This window comes from Mauremys reevesii, linkage group 12 (assembly GCF_016161935.1).
Source record: "Mauremys reevesii isolate NIE-2019 linkage group 12, ASM1616193v1, whole genome shotgun sequence".
Lineage (NCBI taxonomy): Eukaryota > Metazoa > Chordata > Testudines > Geoemydidae > Mauremys > Mauremys reevesii.
Window position 1 is genome coordinate 18,583,452 of NC_052634.1, and position 13,969 is coordinate 18,597,420.

Genomic DNA, 13,969 nt, shown 5'->3' on the forward strand with positions numbered 1-13,969 from the left:
ATCCCTCTCCCAAACTCCCTTTGCAGACTGCCACTTACGGTACGTCTACACTACGGGACTATTCCGAATGTGCATAAACCGGTTTTGTAAAACAGATTTTATAAAATTGAGTGTGTGCGGCCACACTAAACACATTAAATCGGTGGTGTGTGTCCACGGTCCCGGCTAGCGTCGTCGATTTCAGCATTGCACTGGGTAGCCCAGCTCCCCGCTCCATAGTTCCCCAGCCCCCCCCCCCCCCCTTTTGATTTCCCCCCATGAGAGTGCCTGAAAAAAAAAAAAAAAAAATCGTTCTGGGTAGTGGTGGTAATGTAATGTAAGCAGTCCCTCCTTCCGCTGGGAAGCATTTTGCAGACAAGCATTTTGCCTTTTTTGCTGGATTGCCTGGAAGAGCATGGCAATCATGGAGCCATGGAGCCTGTTTTTGTTTTAGCCCACATGTGTGTCAGATGCCACTGCAGATGCGACTCAGCAGCAGCGATTCAGCAGCATGCATGTTATCAGCCATATTGTACCATCTACCATACCATAAATTGGTAATAAGATGATCGTGTCTACTAGTCCTTTTTGCACTGTTCCATTTTGCTGTCATAAAGTGCCCCTGCTGGTGATGATGAATAATAAAATAATGATAAGACAAGACACAGTGATTTGTTAGTGATGGAAGGGAAGGCATCCCTCTGCTGCTACCAGACAGGACAGACAGGACAGGGAGTGTGAGGAGGAGCCCAGCATCCCTCTGCTGCTCTAGCACTTAACTTTTCACTTTCTTTTTGGGGGGGATGGAGCTCAGGGGCTGTTGCTATGATGATGAGACGGCTCAGGCATTATCAGCCATATGCACCCAAATCAGGACCATTGAGGACCAGGCGCGACCTCGATGATGCAGGTCATGGTGGGTCATGGTTACCTTGCCTTTGCCCCTGCCCCATGATGCCATGAGGCGAGATGGCTGACATACCAGACAGACAGATACCAGCATAGTGGGGGAGGTCAGGGGGAGCAAGGATGTTGGTGGTTGAGGCTGCCATCATGCTGCATGCTGCATAATCCCTCCGCCTAAAAAGAAGATAAAAGAGAAAGTGAGAGAGGATGTTTTCCTGTTGGGCTGGGGGTGGGTGGGGGTGGGTGGGGGTGCCCACCGCCAGTGACGGACACCGTGGTGACCCCATGACACTATTTTGATTCTAGAAAAGATTGGCATGAGCACTGACAGAATGCAAAGGAACTGAGGGATGCAGGACTGTCCATGAGCCAGCCATCCATTTGATTCTTTGGCCATTTGATTTTTTTCTTTTCTTTTGTGCTTGTCACACAGCAGTGGGCTGTCGCTGGGAGATGTTAAAAATTTTTGTCTCATCATCTTTAAAAATGATTTTTGAATGTCATCTTCTGTGCCGCCATTATGATCATCACCACCCTGCATCACATCACCTGCTGATCAGAGATCACCGCCCGCTTCAAAAGGACAATCTCAAAAGTTGTCTACGGAAATATTCTCAAGAGCTTCTGCATCCGATCCGAGAAGCCACCACATCCGCATTGTGAAGTTCAGAATACTGTCCACTGGGAGACTGGGGCCACTATGGATACCGCCAGCGGCCAATCTTAACCCTAATCCGCCAGTGGTAATATGGACTAACGTTACTCCTCGTCGCGAGGTTCCTTAAGTCTACTGGAATCAGCCATAAAGAGTAATTAAAGGTGCCTCAAGTGGAAAATTGGCGTTAAACCTTAAACTCCCCTGTTTTCAGCACTGTTTGCTGGCTCCTGTGCCACTGGCTGACTGCTTGGCTGCCTTTATAGGCCTCCTAATCAGGGAAGCCTAATCCCCAAATGAGGGCTCTGCCTCTCTCACAGCACACTGTCCCCTACCAGCCTTTGCGAAATGGAGGTGGGAAACACAAAACACACAAAAACTCACTCACTGACCCTGCTTGCCTCCTCCTTTCTCCAACAGAACTCCCACTCATACTCCCCTGTTTTTTGCTCTGTTTGCTGGCTTGTGTTCCACTGGCTGGCTGCTTGGCTTCTGTATAGTCTCTGTGCCTAGTCTCACATTGTTAATCTTTATTTAAATAATTCCACTTGAGCCTGTTATTTGACAGTCTCATGCAACAACCTAATCAATATGTGTTTATGGAAAATAGATCTTCTCAAATTAACTCAATATAATTCTTTGATGAGATCATAAATTTGATTGATAAAGATAATTGTGTTGATGTTACATACTTTGACTTCTGGAAGGCATTGGATTTAGGACTGATCAATACTTTCATTAAGAACACAGAGTGGTACAAAATCAACATGGCACACATTAAATAGGTTAAACACTGATTAATTGAAAGGTCTCAAATATACTTGTAAAAAAGTAATCATCATCAGGTGCAGTGGTTTTTGAACTGCGGGTTGTGACCCAGTACTGGGTCGCAGAATATATGACACTGGGTCGCGGCAGCTCTGGTTAGCACTGCCAACCAGGCCATTAAAAGTCCCATCAGCAGTGTTGCCCGACTAAGACAGGCTAGTTCCTACCTGTTCTGGCACCGTGCTGCGCCCTGGAAGCAGCCAGAAACAGGTCCGACTCCTATGCGGGGGTGGGGTGGGGTGGGGGGCAAAAGGGCTCCATGCTCTGCCTCTGCCCCGAGCACCAGCTCTGCACTCCCATTGGATGGTTCCCAGCCAATGGGAGCTGGGGGGTGTGGTGCCTGCAGGTGAGAGCCATGCAGAGTCGCTTGTATGCCTCCACCTAGGAGTGGGACTGGCTGCTGGCTACGGCCAGGGCGCAACATGGTCTGCAGTGCCAGGACAGGCAGGAAGCCTGCCTTAGCACCCCTGCTGCGCTGCTGACCAGAAACCACCCAAGGTAAGCCCACACCCCAATCCCCTGCCCCAGCCCAGCGCCCCTCCCACACCCTGAACCTCTCATTCCCACCTCCCCTGCAGCCCTCACCCCTGCACCCCAACCCTCTGCCTAGCCCTGATCTCCTCCCACACCCCAAACCCCTCATCCCCATCTCCATTGGGTCATGGGTATCAACAATTTTCTTCAACTGGGTTGCCAGAAAAAAAGTTTGAAAACCACTGGTCATGTGGGTATGTTTCTAGTGGAGTCCGACAGGGATCAGTTCTTGGCCCTATACTATTTAGTATTTTTATCAATGACCTGGAAAAAACCATAAAATCATCATTAATAAAGTTTGCAGGTGATAGAAAGGTTGGGGATAAATAATGAAGAGGACAAATCACTGTTATGTAGCCATTGTAGCTGGGAGCAGTCAAACAATATGTATTTCAATATGGCCAAATGAAAGATCATACCTCTAGGTACAAAAAATACAGGACATAGTTACAGGATGGGGGACCCAATCCTGGGAAACAGTGGGAGTCATGATGGACAGTCAGATGAACATGAACTCCCAGTGCAATACTGTGAGTAAAAGGGCTAAGGCTGTCCATGGATTTATAAATGGGAGAATCGAGGAGGAGTAACAGGGTAATATTTGGCACTGGTACAACTGCTATGGAAATACTATGTACAGTTCTGGTGTCCACACTTCAAAACGGATGTTGAAACATTGGAGAGGGTTCAGACAAGAGCCACAAGTATGATTAAAGGATTGGAAAGCATGTTTTACAGTGAGAGACTCAATGAGCTCAATCTATTTAGCTTATCAAAGGGAAGGTTAAGAGATGACATGATCATATAAGCATGATGCTGTAACCCCAATATTCACCATTTATACTTACTATTGATCAGTGTTTATTGGCTGAAGTTTTTGGGGAATCTACTCATCACAAAGGCTGGTGCATATTCATTTCTCTTTGATGGAGTGGTGAACTAATTTATGAGCTTGCAATGTCGAGTGACTGGAGAATGCAAGATGGCACATTTCTGGGGTGCAAAACTGGGACTAGGGATATGTGGGTATTGCCCTATCTGTAATTCAAGCGTGGCTGGGAATAGCACTCTGATATATGTTTGGGAGTGACTTGCATGCTGGAGGCTGGGGTGGGTGGCAGTGTCACCTCCCACAGCACTGCAGGGCATAGTTCCAGATTGGAGAATTAAGGCTGGAATTTTAGAAATTCAGACTGGAAATAAGGTGTCATTTTTTAACACTGAGCATAATTACTCCCTGGGGGAAAAAACGTGCAGAAGGTTTTGTGAATTCTCCATCACCGGCAATTTTTAAGTCAAGATTGGATGTTTTTCTAAAAGATCTGCTGCTAGTTCAACCACAGCTATTGGTCTTGAAGCAAGAATTAATTCAGGGAAGTACTGAGGCCTGTGTTATGCAAGAGATCAGACTAGATTATCACAATGGTGTTGTCAGTTGTTGGCTTGCGTGTGTGTGTTCTTTCAGTGTGCTGTCCAGCTCTGCGCAAATGGCTGGTTTAGCAAATCTCAATAGTACTACCCAGTGCTGTTGAATGTTGAAGACTGGAATTCTGTTGCCTTGGTAACGCTGTTTAGGCTGCTCATTGCTTCTGTCCTTGAAGATAGTGCAGTGTGTTAGTTCAGCAGACCTCGGTGTTACTCATAAAGGAGGACCACAGGCACTGTTCGGTGGCAAAGATGCTCGGCCAGGTTTATTGTCAATGAAGAACGGTACTAGCTCCCTGGATCAGTGTCTACAGTGACACTAACACATGTATGCTCATTACAATAGACTCATCTTAGTGAATGGAGAGACTCTCCGCTGCCCCCTAGGCTGGACAAAGGGTTAAGGCACAGTACCCTGACATTTAGAGGCTGAGGCAAACAACTGTAATACACAATTTATGCACCAATTTATATTTTATGACATCTATTTGCTACCTCCTCTTGTTCCTGATATCTTGAATAAAACATCCCTATTCATTGTACTAGATTGGGATGTATCTGTACTAGCTGGAATAAAGTTATGTAAATATCTAGTGCCTAGTACACTAGCCACAACTTTTGTCAGAAGTCTGACAAAAAAATTCAGCTGCCAATAAAGATCTTAATTAAAACATAAGTATTTGTGTTTCTATCTTTTAACAAAGTTTATAAATCAACATTATTACCTATGTTTGTGGCAATCTTTAATGGGAGAGGTGATAGCGACAATCTCTGGCAAACTTTATGAAGAGTGGTTTGTAGGAGATCAGGGCAACGTGCATGCACTGGTGAAGATGCTCGTCCATCAGGTGATTGTGGTGTTGGTTTTTTATACTGTTCATGGTAGAAAATCCAGATTTGCAGAGTTATGTTGATCTGAACATTGTTAAAAGATAGTTGGCTAGATTCTGGCTATTCTGAAACTGGTCAGCATATTGAGTTGAGAAATCCCGAAGTCCCACTTCTCTGAATTTGCCTTCAAGACATCTGAGCCCTGGAGCTTTACAATTTCTAATTGAAAGGAACCTTCATCAGTTGAATCAAGACTGTTCTTTGCTTCAGAAGGGCAAGGTCCATCGGCGGAGACAACAAATGGATCACAAACAAATAAAAGCAAATTCTTTGGAATTTTAAAATTCTTAAATTACATTTTAAAAATTTTCATCAGAATGTTTAGGAATTCTTGCATTGTTTTCATCAAAGTTTCATTTGTAGCAACAACATGCAATATGGGAAAACGCATGTTAAGTGTGTCTGAAAGTTTTCAAGATTCCTCTAAAAGGCACATACTTTTTCAAACAGATCCCCCACTCTGCTTGAACAGCCATGGAGCTGCAAGTTGAGGGAATTCAAGTGACCAGTAATATCACACAGAAAAGCTACGTGTGAGATAGAGGGGATATTATTCATAATTTCTAGAAACTTGAAAGCTTTGTTGGTCTTGTGATTTAAAAGAAATTCATTTATTTCTTTTTGAAGCACACCAGTGCTTCACCACCCTCCTAATGAAATAGTTTTTCCTAATATCCAACCTAGATATTGGATATTTTGGCTGATGTTGGCTCCCCAGTCTCCTTGTTATTGGGACAGTGTTATAAAGGGTTGTTATCCTTGTTGTGTGAATCAATGGTAGCAGAACTGTGCTTGGCGTACCCTGATTGAGGGACTCACCCTCAACTAAACAGCACTCACTAGGCAGGGAACATGGGTTCCAAAGCCCAGTGAGTTCAGAGAGGGTGGGGGACTGCTATTTGTGCTTGGTGGTATGGGCCCTGCCTAAGGGCCCAGACACGATTTGATTCTTCCCCTCATGACTTTGTAATAAATCTAAAGGGAAAGGTAACAAACTTTATGTATGCAGTAACACAAAATCCCGCCTGGCCAGGGGTACAGAATCCCTTTACCTGTAAGGGGTTAAGAAGCTCAAATAACCTGGTACCTGGTTGACACCTGACTAAAAGGAGCAATAAGAGGGCAACAAAAATGATTAGGGGGCTGGAGCAATAAGGAAAGAAGATACTTTCAAATCTGGGTGGAGGGGTATGACGCAGTAGGGAGTGACCTGAGAATGTCGTCTAGTTTTACTGGGACTGTCTGCATGGGGGAGGAGGAGTGAGATGGCTGCAGTAGAGTTTTCAGTTTTGGGCTGGCTGGGGAATTGGAGGGAACTCCAAGGCTGGGGTCTAAGATCCCTCCCCTCCAGAAGGACCTGACTAAGGGGTCCTGTTTATGCCTACAAGCTCTGGTTTGGACTGTGTTCCTGTTGTCTAATAAACCTTCTGTTCTACTGTCTTGCTGAGAGTCATGGTGAATTGCAGGAAGGTGGGAGTGCAGGGCCTTGTCTCCCCCAAACTCCGTGATGGGGCGGGAGAGGATTTGTTTGCGCTCTCTTTGTTTATTCCCTCGCTGGACAGAGAGAGGGACCAGACAGGAAAAAAACATCTCCTAAAAACATACCTGAAATGAGCATCTAAAATTACAGAAATTGTAAGGTAAGGCAAGAAAATGCATTATCTTTTGTTTTATCTCTTGAATTTTCCCTATGCTAAGAGTGAGTTTTATTCCTGTTTTTTGTAACTTTGAAGCTAAGCCTAGAGGGGAATCCTCTGTGTTTTAAATCTTTTTATTTACCCTGTAAAGTTACCTTCCATCCTAATTTTGCAGGTGTGATTCTTTTACCTTTTTTTAAATAAAATTCTTCTTTTAAGAACCTCATTGATTTTCAGTGTCCTAAAAACCCAGGGGTTTGGTCTGTGCTCATTTTGTAACCAATTGGTTAGTATATTATTCTCAAGCCTCCCCAGGAAAGGGGGTGAAGGGGCTTAGGGGAATATTTTTGGGAAACAGGGACTCCAAGTGGCCCTTTTTCCTGGATTTTTGTCAAAATCACTTGGTGGTGGCAGCTATACCATCCAAGGACAAGGAAAGGATTTGTGCCTTGGGGAAGTTTTAACCTAAGCTGGTAGAAATAAGCTTAGGGGGTCTTTCATGCGGGTCCTCACATCTGTATCCCAGAATTCAGAGTGGGGAGGGAACCCTGACACCCTTTCTTTGAGTTCAGCCCCAAGCGGTGGGGCTTGGGCCGGCAGCACCAAGCAGCAGGCATAGGTGTAGTTTGACTTCTATATTTGGAAGTACAGGTCCAGTGGGGCTCAGGCCAGCCCAGCATAGCAGGGCCCAGGGATGGAGCACCACCTTCACCCCCAACTCACCTCAGCAGGCCACCCAGCCTATTTGGGTTGGGAGGGCGCAACCAAAAATTGTAACTCAAAAAGTCTGAAAATCACTCAGTGTGCAGGGAGCAGTTATCTAGGGACTGTGTGCAGGCAAGGTTGTAGCTCAGGATGCCAGCAGGGGGTAGTTAGGGGCTGTTTGCCAGGAGGGGTGTAGCTAAGGGTGCAGGCAGCGGGTAGCTAGGGGCTGTGTGCTAGGAGGGGTGTAGCTCAGGGTGCAGGGAGGGGCATGGTTCAGGGAGGGGCTGTGTTTGAGGGGGTGCTGCTGCTGCGGGGTCCAGCTGTGCCCTTGGTCCTTAGTTGGCACAGTGCGGGCAGCTCTGCTCCTTGTGGCTGTGTGCATGCTGGCCAGGCTGGCCATTACCCAGCTCACATGGGGAAAGAGACCTGGTTGCACAGAGCGCTTGGCGTCACTGTTTGTGCCCCCCCACCCCGAATATTCCTCAGTGTCCCCCTAGGGTCGCGGGCCAGCCCCACGTCCCACTAGGGGGCACAGAAGAACATTTGTAGGGGGGCAAGTGGTGATGCAAGGTGCTCTGTGCATCCAGGTCAGTTTCCCCATGTGTGCTGTGCTGTGAGCCATCTCAAGCTGCCTTATTTTTTAAAGATGAGCTAGAGGGCCACACAGGAAGTCTTGGAGGGCCACATTTGGCCTGCGGGGCACCTACTGAGTATCACTGCAATAGAAGGCTTGATGTAGCCAGGAAAAATTTTTGACTCTGGAACTCCCTGAACCCAAGAGTGATGCAGTCTGAACAGATATTTGGAAGATCATTAAGATTATTAAATAGCAAAGGAAAAAACACCCCTTCTGCTGAAAATATAGAAAACCAGTCTCAAACAAATATGTCCTGTCAACAGAGAACATCCACACCTCAGTATGCAGATTTCTGTTCTGCCCATTCTTGTGAATCTAAACTCTGGAATTTTTCTTTCTGTGAACATTTTTTATATTTTAGCTTTTTGTTCTAATTCCGAACAGAAACAAATTCACCATGGAATAAAAATTGCATTTTTGACCAGCTCTAGAAACAAGAGCACTACTGTGATGTGCTGTATACATTAGCAATCACTAGCTGCATTGTTCAGTAGACTAGCAAGTCTGTGCTCTACATTGTTCTAACTGTGTCATGGTGGAAGGTGGTACAAACATCCTCAATGTCACTCTCAAGCAAACAACAGCGTAGCTGACAAAACCCCCATTACATACATATGAGGCTGTTACATTTATAGTTCCACATTATACATGCTTTTCAATGATCAAGGGATGGTGACCTAAATTCATGCAGTTTGTGAGAGATCTGTTCCAATCTCTGACAGGCACTCCATTCTCACATTCTATTATTCCTATTTCTCAGAATGGCTACTGAACATCATATCACTTTATGCATTTACATTCTTCCTTTATCAAACTGAAAATGGTGTCCCAGAACCTGTTAGGGTTATTTTTTTTTTTACAAGTAATGCAAAAAATAGAGTCTGGGAAGTACCTCTGAGTCAGAAATATTGCCATTCAACACCTCGATATCAGGGTCCCTCCAATCCTCAGTGATTGATGAGATGTAATTGTCCGTTAAAGCATCCCAAACCCTGAAAGTAGAAAAACATGTTAATAGCTGCCAGGTGGGGCCAACCCTGCCTAAAGGAAAGAAGGACTCACCTCAAGAAATAATTGTCTCAGCATGCTCTTTTCAAAACAGCCCTGAAACAACATTCATAGATTCATAGATTTTAAAGCCAGAAAGGACAATTATGATCATTTAGTCTGACCGCCTGCATAACACAGGCCAGAGAACCTCAGCCAATAAATTCTGCATCAAACCCATAACTTCTGTTTGAGCTATAGCATATTTTTAGAAAGATATCCATTCTTGATTTGAAAACTTCACAGATTGAGAAACCACTTGTTGATTATCTTCGCTGTTAAAAAAAAGTGTCTTATTTCTAGTCTAAATTTGTCTAGCTTCCACTTCCAACCATTGGACTTTTGTCTGCTAGTTTAAGGAGCCTTCTGCTCTCAGAAATCTCTTTCTCCTGTAGGTACTTGTAGACTGTGATCAAGTTACCTCTTAACCTTCTCTTGTATAGACTAAATAGATTAATGTTCTTTAGTCTCCTATTACAACACAGGGATTCCAGACCTCAGATTATTCTTATAGCTCTTTTCTGAACCCTTTCCAATTTTTCAATATTAAAGAGACAAGATCACCAAGGAAATGGAAATACCAGTGCACCATCTACTACATTCTGTGTGGCTGAATGACCAAAGCAGCAGCAAAATCAGCTCCTTCAGAACAAGGATTTAACAGCCAGCTCAACATGATAAGTTGCAGCAATTAATGCAATCTCTGACACCACTCCCTCTAGATCCAGCCAAAAATCAGCTATTAACAGGAGGATTTTTAAGTATTAAGAGTTTTGCAGCACAGGTGAAACTATTATAGAGAGCTCTTTTTAGTCAAACGGACCGGTAGTTACAGTCTGCTCAAAAAGGAATGAGGGAAAAAAATAGCACTTTAGCCCAAACAAAATGGCTGCATCCAGATACCAGGTCCAAGGCACTGAAGCAACAGAATCTACAACTACCACTACCACCATGATGGCCATAGGGATAGTAGAAGTAATTGATGAAAATATGATGATTGTGATAGGGGAAAAAATGGGAAAGAGGCAGTCTGTTTCTCACTGCAAGGTATTCTGGATGGCCGGCAACAATGACACATGGACTGAACTTTAAGGGGAGCTGAGATAGGGAATGACTGTGGCTCACCCCAACCCCCAGACAGTTCTTTGAATTCTGGCTTTCCTCCTTGCTGTCTACTTTTGCAAACAAATGTAAATTGAAAACACAGTAGGCCACCCGCCTCCAGCAGATAATGATTGACCATGCTCTATTGTAATTAGACTGCATAACTATAAGAATAGACAAGCAATTTCAACAAGTAATTTACGAAGAAAGAGGACTGTCTCTTTTCCCTGTGTCTTGTCCGGAGATCTAGCTATATGTGTGCTGTATGCATAAAACACAGGAGGCTCACTGAAACATGAGAACATGCACAGCATAGTTAGAACATTCAGAAAATTAATGGGGAAGTGTTTAACAAGCACTACTGGGCATGTATAAATGGTGATTTTCTGAGATTTATAACTCAGACAAATCTGGACAGATTTTCAAGAACGCAACACCTTTGACCTATGAACTGACCCTTGCCAAATTTCAAACATCTGTTAAAAACAATCGAGACAAGAGAGCTGTTCACAGAAATGGTTGGGAAAATATTTAACATTGCCAAATCAACTTATTCTTCTATAATCTTGTTTTCAGAAACAACTGAATCATTTTTTGCTGAAACTTTTTAAAAAAAATCAATCTTGGCACAGATCCAGAGTAGAAATTTTCAGCCTGAATCATTAAAGTTTGACAAAGTTATAAGTAAATGAAAACAGAGGTTTCAACAAAAAGTGCTAAACAACTTTATCTACTGCTATTGCTACTGTTCTACCAATAATAATACCAAGAGGTAAATAGTGGTGTGCTGTGACCAGTGTTCACTATATTTATAAATGATCTGGAAAAGGGGGTAAACAGTGAGGTGGCAAAGTTTGCAGACAATACAAAATTACTCAAGATAGTTAAATCCAAAACAGACCGTGAAGAGTTACAAAGGGATCTCACAAAACTGAATGATTGGGCAACAAAATGGCAGATGAAATTCAATGTTGATAAATGCAAAGTAATGCACATTGGAAAACATAATCCCAACTATATATACAAAATTAATGGATCTAAATTAGCTATTACCACTCCAGAAAAGATCTTGGAGTCATTGTGGATAGTTTTTTGAAAACATCTGCTCACTGTGCAGCGGTAGTCAAAAAAGCTAACAGAATGTTATGACCTGTTAGGAAATGGATAGATAAGTCAGAAAATATCATAATGTCACTATATATGTTCATGGTACATCCACACCTTGAATACTGTAGGCAGTTCCGGTTGCCCCATCTCAAAAAAGATATATTAGAATTGGAAAAGGTACAGAGAAGGACAACAAAAATGATTAAGGACATGGAACAACTTCCATATGAAGAAAGATTAAAAAGACCAGGACTTTTCATCTTGAAAAAGAGATGACTAAGGAGGTATATGATAGAGGTCTATAAAATCATGAATGGTGTGGAGAAAGTGAATAAGGAAGTGGTATTTACTCCTTCACATAACACAAGAATGATGGGTCACCCAATGAAATTAACAGGTAGAGATTTAAAAGAAGCAAAAGGAAGTACTTCTTCACACAATACATAGTCAACCTGTGGAACTCATTGCCAGGAGATGTTGTGAAGGTCAAAATTATAATAGAGTTCAAAAAAGAATTACAGAAGTTCATTGAGGACAGGTCCATCAATGGCTATTAGCCAAGATGGTCAGGAACACAACCCCATGCTCTGGGTGTCCCTAGCCAGGGCCGCCCAGAGGATTCAGGGAGCCTGGGGAAAAGCAATTTCGGGGGCCCCTTCCATTAAAAAAAGTTGCAATACCATAGAATACTATATTCTTGTGGGGGCCCCTCCGGGGCCCGGGGCCAGGGGCAAATTGCCCCACTTGCCTTCCCCCCCCTCTGGGCAGCCCTGTCCCTAGCCTCTGACTGCCAGAAACAGGAGTGGACGACAGGGTATGGATCACTTGATGATCTGGAGGATGGCATGGATTGCACCCTCAGCAAGTTTGCAGATGATACTAAACTGGGAGGAGTGGTAGATACACTGGAGGGTAGGGATAGGATACAGAGGGACCTAGAGAAATTAGAGGATTGGGTCAAAAGAAATCTGATGAGGTTCAACAGGGACAAGTGCAGAGTCCTGCACTTAGGACGGAAGAATCCCATGCACTGCTACAGACTAGGGACCGAGTGGCTAGGCAGCAGTTCTGCAGAGAAGGACCTAGGGGTTACAGTGGATGGGAAGCTGGATATGAGTCAAGAGTATGCCCTTGTTGTCAAGAAGGCTAACAGCATTTTGGCCTGTATAAGTAGGAGCATTGCCAGCAGATTGAGGGATGTGATCATTCCCCTCTATTCGGTATTGGTGAGGCCTCATCTGGAGTACTGTGTCCAGTTTTGGGCCCCACACTATAAGAAGGTTGTGGAAAAATTGGAAAGAGTCCAGTGGAGGGCAACAAAAATGATTGGGGGCTGGAGCACATGACTTATGAGGAGAGGCTGAAGGAACTGGGATTATTTAGTCTGCAGAAGAGATGAATGAGGGGAGATTTGATAGCTGCTTTTGACTACCTGAAAGGGGGCTCCAAAGAGGATGGATCTAGGCCAGGGGTCGGCAACCGGTGGCTCGCGGCTCGCCAGGGTAAGCACCCTGGCGGGCCGGCCCAGTTTGTTTATCTGCCGCGTCGGCAAGTTCGGCCGATCGCGGCTCCCACTGGCCGCAGTTCGCGGTCCCAGGCCAATGTGGGAGGCAGGAAGCGGCGCGAGCCGAGGGATGTTCTGGCTGCGGCTTCCTGCCTCCCGCATTGGCCTGGGACCGCGAACTGCGGCCAGTGGGAGCCGCGATCGGCCGAACTTGCCGACGCGGCAGATAAACAAACCGGGCCGGCCCGCCAGGGTGCTTACCCTGGCGAGCCGCGAGCCACCGGTTGCCGACCCCTGATCTAGGCTGTTCTCGGTGGTAGCAGATGACAGAACAAGGAGTAATGGTCTCAAGTTGCTTTGGGGGAGGTATTGGTTGGATATTAGGAAAACTTTTTTACTAGGGTGGTAAAGCACTGGACTAGGTTACCTAGGGAGGTTGTGGAATCTCCTTCCTTAGAGGTTTTTAAGGTCAGGCTTGACAAAGCCCTAGCTGGGATGATTTAGTTGGGGTTGGTCCTGCTTTGAGCAGGGGGTTGGACTAGATGACCTCCTGAGGTGACTTCCAACCCTGATATTCTATGATTCTATGATGACTGCCTGTTCTGTTCATTCCCTTGAAGCACCTGGCATTGGCCACTGTCAGAATACAGGATAATAGGCTAGATGGACCACTGGTCTGATGTTCCTATATAAGAGAACTGAAACAAATAAGAAGGGAATATGTCTCTTAATTTCTAGCCAGTCTAAACCCTCTTCCTGTATTCTCTGTTATCATGTTCAAAGAGCACTTAGAAATCATTTTGGTTAAGCTGCCCTACATGGAGAGGCTACTAAGCACTGTTCAGGTGAAGGACGTGAACCTGGGAAGAGCCCTGGACCCAGCATTAGACTTGGATAGGGAGTTAGGCTCTCAATGTCAAAGCACTGATCTTCCTTGAGTGCTGGCCACCCAGCTGCTCAGGACACTCCCGCTGAATTGCAGCCTTAGGGCTGCTCAACATTAGAAGTTC

General features: G+C 44.8%; 1 protein-coding gene across 8 annotated transcripts in view; it reads right to left on the bottom strand.

The window, feature by feature from the left end:
• FEZ1 (fasciculation and elongation protein zeta 1) overlaps nucleotides 1–13,969 on the bottom strand; it is a 170,323-nt gene that overhangs the window by 116,203 nt on the left and 40,151 nt on the right. For all 8 annotated transcript variants that reach the window (XM_039496125.1, XM_039496127.1, XM_039496124.1 and 5 more), the window contains one exon: nucleotides 9,090–9,189. In XM_039496125.1, the coding sequence (XP_039352059.1) occupies nucleotides 9,090–9,189 (100 nt within the window). The remainder of the gene's footprint in view (nucleotides 1–9,089; nucleotides 9,190–13,969) is intronic.